The sequence below is a fragment of the Ruditapes philippinarum genome, unplaced genomic scaffold (genome assembly GCF_026571515.1).
Source record: "Ruditapes philippinarum isolate M1 unplaced genomic scaffold, ASM2657151v2 ctg13786_1_1_1_1, whole genome shotgun sequence".
NCBI lineage: Eukaryota > Metazoa > Mollusca > Bivalvia > Venerida > Veneridae > Ruditapes > Ruditapes philippinarum.
The window spans coordinates 35,483-42,646 of NW_026851824.1; the positions used below are offsets into that span (position 1 = coordinate 35,483).

A 7,164-nucleotide genomic window follows, 5' to 3' on the forward strand; every position below is an offset into this window, starting at 1 on the left:
TATGGACTATCAATGCTAAATTGATAAGATTGGATCCAATAATGATTTCTATTGGAACATCATGTGGTTCAAACAATGAAAGTTCATTAGTTTTATTTTATAAGGTGTAAACTAAATAAGGTATTTATCTGGCCAAATATATAGCTTGTCGACCTATACTGGACGAGCCGCCTGGTGAGTCCAAGAACATACATCATTCGGATGCTTTATCGTTAACGGCTTTTATCCCTTACAGCCCATAAAAAGTTATACGGCCCAATATTTTACATATTGGATACAGACAATACATGTATATTGGACGGTAACTAGGTTCATTTTGAAAGCAAATGATCGGTGTGGAAATAATATAAGATAAATATTTACAAACAACAAGCTAACATGTAAAGAGAACATCTGCATTCCATAACGCACTGGCATTTATACACCAAAATAACAACAAATATTTTTACAGTTTAGTGACCGGCGAAACATTTATTAATATAAACTCTGATCACAAAATCTAGATAAAATGTTAACCCTTGTTATTAGTTGTTTTTTTTTGTGTTGTTTTTTGTTTGTTTGTTGTTTTTTTTTTTAATATGACATGAATATGAATTTCAATTGCTACTAGTTACAGAGTACCCGTATGCTATCTAGTTAATAATAGTTTCTCCCTAAAGCCATATTCAAAGGAGAACACTTAAAGACCCATTAGACATAAAACTCAAGATTTTTTTCCAGGATTTTGGGAACATGACCCATACCCATGGAATTGGGAAATTCAGCGATGTTTTGTTAAAAATTGGGAAAAAAATGCATTACTTAAATTTTGCAGTGATTAAATGAATGAAAACAATCACTGTCTAGAATGGCATCTTCAAACATTTAAGCACTATAACAGTGAAGAAGCCCTTATTTTAAAAAAAAATAGAATTTTTTATTCAATATTTTTATTTTGTCACTTTCAATTGGAATTTTATTCCTGTGGATTGGGGAAATTAATTTACTATTTTCAATTGGGAATATTATCGACTATCGGACCGAAAATCGGTTATAAAAGAAGCCAAAAATCCCCCTGAAAACGTTATGCACTCGTTACGTACATTTATTTCAAAGTATACACATTTCAAAAAAAATAGGCAAGAAATTTACATTAATCTTGCGTTTATATCTGCATGCCATTAAAAATAAAACTTAAATAATTTTACGTATTTATGCGGACTTTTTCCAAAACACGCCATAAATCTACTTCAGGAACTTTATAAAATGTGAAAATTAATTTTTAAAACTGATGGCTAATGACTATGTAGAATGTATTCTATTCGCTAACCATCATGTTGTTAAAGAAACAAAAAATGAATGAGCGTCAATTTGGTATGTAGTTGGTAGTTGGATATTCGAATAACCAACTACTTACTAGCTGATAGTTGGTTATTCATAATTCCCAACTATTTAACAGCTGGTACTTGGTAATACGTAATTCCCAACTATTTAACAGCTGGTACTTGGTAATTCAATCCACTATCACTAGCATGAAATGTTAGAACACATCATACATTTTTAAACACAGAATTGAGGAGGAGATTTAGTTGTTTATCGCGCGAATCCAAAACTATCTAACAGCAGAAGTTCGAATTACCAACTACCTTCTGGTAGGTAGTTGTGGGTTCACGCGAATAACCAACTGTGTGCCTTAGTCGACAGATACCATTTTGTAGAATTCATCTAACTTGTCACATATCTGTTTTGTTGGTGTGTTTTTTAACACATTTTGAAATTTATTTGGTAATTTACGTGGATTGAAAATGTTCTTTGCAATATGTAAATTACATTCTTTGTTCAGTCGAAAATATTTTACCTTTAATTTACATTAATTTTTTTAAAAAAATTCATAAAAATTAGAAAAATAGGCTTGAGGTTTGTTGCTTTAACATACTTGTTTCACCTAATTTCCATCAACAGTATTATCTTTAACATGTGAAAATTAGACTAAAAAGACTTTTCTCAAACCATCATTTATCATTAACAACAAGTATTGATTTCGATTACTTACTGTCAATATTAGAACTGCGATTCTATTAAACGAAACATGTTTTTTTTCTAGAATGGTTTTTTTATTGCCTGTCAACAATCTTACTTATTTTCTTTTTACTTCTCGTTTTTGTAAAGTCCTTTATCATAACCCCTCAGGCAAGGATACGAATGTCAGCCATTATAAAACACTATAGACCTAACAGCTATATTAACTATTGAGGTGTGAAAATTAAATTGCATTACTCAATTTCAAGTTTACTAATGTGATAATGTATAAAGGGACTTCCAAAATAGCTATAAATCAGAGCGGGCGCTGTGGTGCAGTGGTAACACTGTCTGACTACAAATCTAGGGGTTGCGAGTTCGATCCCCCGCTACTCCACTAAAATTCTAACAATCTGTCTACTTCATTAAATACTAACAATCTTTCGTATATTAATTAATAAAAACTACTCACACAGCTCAAACATTTACACACATGACACTACTCATACAACACGAACTCAAAAGACACAACTCAAATACTGACACTACAGACACACAGTACACTACTGACAACACTGACACTACAGACACACAGTACACTACTAACAACACTGGCACACAGGACACTACTGACAACATTGACACTACAGACACACAGGACACTACAGACACACAGTACACTACTGACAACACTTACACACAGAACACTACTGACAACATTGACACTACAGACACACAGGACACTACTGACAACACTGACACTACAGACACACAGTACACTACTGACAACACTGACACTACAGACACACAGGGAACTACTGGCACTACAGACACACAGTACACTACTGACATACAGGAAACTACTAACAACACTGACACTACTGACACACATAATAATACTGACACACATGACACTACTGACAACGCTAACACACAGGACACTACTAACAATACTGACACACAGGATACTACTAACAACACTGACAATACTGACACACAGGATATTACTGACACACAAGGCACTACTTACACGCAGGACAGTACTGACACACAGAACACTATTGACATTACTGAAACACAGGGCACTAATGTACTACTCAAATACACACGCAGGATACTACTAACAACACTGACACTACAGACACGCAGGACACTACAGACACACAGGACACTACTGACACTACTGACACTAGAGACAACGCTGACACACAAGACAGCACAAAAAAACAGAACACCACTTACAACACTGCCACTACTGACAACACTGACACTACAGACACACAGTACTCACACACTGACACAAAGGGCACAACTCAAACACTGACCAAAACTCACATAATGACATACAGGACACTACTGACACACATAGCACTACCCAAACACTGACCTGACACAGAGAACACTCCTTAAACCCTGACAAACAGGGCACTGCTCAAAGACTGACCTGAACAACACAGGGCACTTTTAACACACTGCCGCACAGGACACTACTGATATAGTAAACATGCATCCACTATGGTCGAACTTATCATACAGAATAAAGGAGGGGACCAAGTTTGTTATTCGCGCGAATCTCAAACTACCAACCAGTACTTGGTAATTCTTACTTAGCATGTTTTCCCTCAAAAACAGAAAGTATTTTTAGGAATAAATGCAACGGATATATAGCAAGATAGATGTGTTCTGGGAATCAGTTGGTTATTCGCGTGTATCCCCAACTACTGTCCAAAAGTTAGTTGGTTATTGGAACATAACATGTATTCCTAAAAAACAGAAAATAATATTTCAGAATAAAAGTAACAAATATATGACAAAATGGATTAATACTACCATATGGTATGACCGCGGCTCCCTACGTCAACATTGCCGATTTCAAATACTGTACAAGTCAGTGGGCCAGCAAATAAACAATAAACATCTCTGTAAAGATTGAAGAGAAAAGAAGACTAAAAGTTTGTGTGATCTTGCAAACAAATTTTGAAAAATTCGCTTACCGCCACGCAATCACCTTTGGCAAGCAAACCGAAATATTGGGCGGACTTGACGTCACACATTCTTAAATATTGCATCATTTGCTGGACATCATGGACAGGTTTTAACTGTTGCGAATGGACCTTCTTATACCTGGACTCTTCCTTCCCTTTTCTACTAGGAAATAAGCTACAAATAAAAATGAGTGAGACTAAAAAAGGGTTTGAGCACCACACTAAATACCGTATTCCGGTATATACCGGCGCTTGAATGATTAAATGCTAACGGACGCCTCCAGATTCATGTTAATTTTCATGAAAAATTTGGAAATGTATTTAAAAGTGAAAAAATGTTAGGTGAACAACTAAAGTAATTTACATATTGAAATCGGCACTTACGATCCACGAAAATTAACAAAAAGTGGTCAAGATCAGCCAAACAGCCCTTACTGCGTTAGTAACGCAGTAGTAATATGGTGATAAAATACTGCAAAATTAGTCTTAAACCGCACATAACATGTAAAATATAACGTGGATCTTGAATGTTTTTATCTTTCTTAAAAGTTTAGTGAATTTTTGTCAATATTGATTTTTTTTTAAATATTTAGGCTCATCTTGAGGCGTGCAGCTTTAAAAGGTCTTATTCATCTTTTCACAACGATTTATGTATGATAATGAATGGAAAATGTAAGAATCGGCAAGAAAAACGATATTTGTCAATTTATTGATCATGACTTCTGCAAGCGTCTGGAGGTACTGCTCCAGTCCTGTATTAAGTTAAATCCAAGAAAAATTGCTAACAGTTAGACCATGTAACCTACTTTAATTTTCGGATAAATACTGACAAAATTATTCTCAAAACATTTCGATATAACAATGTAATGAAAAAATAGAGACATAAAAAAAAACTTTTAGAAAAATTATACGCGCAATAAATTCGAATAAGACATTTTAAAAACTTTAATGAAAACAATTTACAGTACGGAATTCATCACAACAAATGGAGGAACAAAATAATACGCTAAAACAACATAGTACAATTCTCGAAAAAGAAAAGAACACCGTGATTTATCGAAACAAACTTAAAACATTAAACAACATAATAGAAACATCGAATTATGAAAACAACAGAACACATATTGTTTCAACTAGTTATATATGTTCCTACCATGCTGTGATGTTTCAAAAACATTTGGCGTAGTAATTTTTCAAATCTTTTATAATTGGTTGAACATTTTAAAAATACAAAGGGTAATAACTCTAAAGATTATCGACACAGTCTTAAATAAATCTACGTAAATGCACTTTCATATATTGTATAGCTACGGATTTCTATATATTTGGCATTAGAGGAACGGAAAGGCAAGAGTAAATTTAACATCCAGAGATATTAGAATGCGCATGCGTGAAATATTACTCTCATTGCCATGGGATGCATGTCATGGTAATCTAAAAAGGTTGATATTATATATGATCAATTTTTGAAAATGTTGTGGGCAAAATATTTGTCATTGGTAAATATTTAGCAAACGACTCAAGACCTTAATGCTTTCCTTTTACGTCCAAACAATTCAGTAAGAAACACTAGTTTGCTGGCGTATTTATACGAAAATTCGGACTAAATAAGAGTAAACAGACTTACCAATCTTCTGGATATGGGCCTTCTGGATACTGGACGATTCGATGAGCACACTGGCCAAGATGCAATGGTTCACTAAATCGTCTAAGATATTCGTATGCAGGTAACTCCAAACGATCACATACGCAACTGTAATAAAGAAAACAAACACAACATAAGATATTCGTATGCAGGTAACTCCAAACGATCACATACGCAACTGTAATAAAAAAAGTAAACACAACATAAGAAATTCGTATGCAGGTAACTCCAAACGATCACATACGCAACTGTAATAAATCAAAGCACAGAAGGCGCTGAATTTGTTTGGGTCTCAGAATGTCAGAAAGGTGAAGGTTGTGAGATTATAAAACAATTTGTTTTTGTAAAGTGCCACCAATGCTTTCCAGCGTTTTAATTGTAGTAGATTGGCTATAAAACTAATTGCAACACTGTTATTCGATCCAATGTTCATTTGACTTAAACAATTTGAAAAAAAAAATATTTGCGCATGATAACTAAGATTTGAACTCCAGACCTCTCGCTTCCTAAGCAAGCGCGCAAACTCCTCGGCCAAGTGGATTTATCATGATTATCGCCCTGAAGAAAACCATATTTTTCTAGTTAGGGTTTGTAACGACGCTAACTGTTGTTTAACACTTGTGTAAATAATCATAGGGAGCGCTTACTATACTAGCATGTATATCTATAAAGAATAAAACAATATTAGAAATCTTCGACCATTCGGGAATTATTTTGCTTGAAAAATTAATCCGCTTGTCATGTGACCATATTTACGCAGTGATCTCTCCTAAAATTTTTCGGCCTAAGTGTTACATGCTATAAAGAGAAAGTAACCGTCTTCAAAAAAACGGACTACTTCTCGGGCACTTGCAATAGTAAGCGAACTTAAGAGTCTGAAATTCGACTACCATTATGTGTCTTGTGTCTGACGACCCAGATATACATACGAATAAAATGTTAAACACAACAAAGATATTTGTATGAATGAGATGAATGAGCAAATACGCGATTACAGTCACACAACGTGATAAGAAAGTAAACAAACATAAGATAATTTGTAGTGTCGGTAAATCAACGATCACAGTAAGCGCAAAATGACTGTATACAAGAAATCAAGATGACCTACTTGAGATATTCGTAAAGCACATCAACGGTTATTACCAAGAGACGATAGGAAGTCATCTACACGAAAGCTGATAAGATAAGGGAAAATCAAACACAGAAAAAGATTGAGTCTCCGAGAATTGATAATATTAATAAAAACTGACACAACGAGACCCTAGCACATATAGCATATTAGGATCGCGTGCTGTGCTGGGTTCAAACCCCGAGGCAGACGCGGACAAACTGTGTAAAATGAATAAAATTTAATTGTAGTACAATTAAAGCTATTGTGAATTTTATACCAGAAACTTTGTACAGGCAGAGTACATTAACTTAGAACAAGAATGATTGTTTTGAAAAGACAGGCTTGGCTGACTATGGTGTAGTTCACGTTTAAATGTTGAAAAACCTAAAACTGTTTTTCAAATAACGAAATTCAGACCGCCATGC

The 7,164-nt window shown here is 34.4% G+C and overlaps 1 protein-coding gene across 1 annotated transcript; it reads left to right on the forward strand.

Annotated features, from left to right (window-relative positions):
• Positions 1-2,491: 2,491 nt before the first annotated feature.
• LOC132740564 (dentin sialophosphoprotein-like) lies at positions 2,492-3,322 on the forward strand. The gene has a single exon (XM_060728489.1). The coding sequence runs from the start codon at positions 2,492-2,494 to the stop codon at positions 3,320-3,322; it is 831 nt and encodes a 276-aa protein (XP_060584472.1).
• The last annotated feature ends 3,842 nt before the right edge of the window (positions 3,323-7,164 follow it).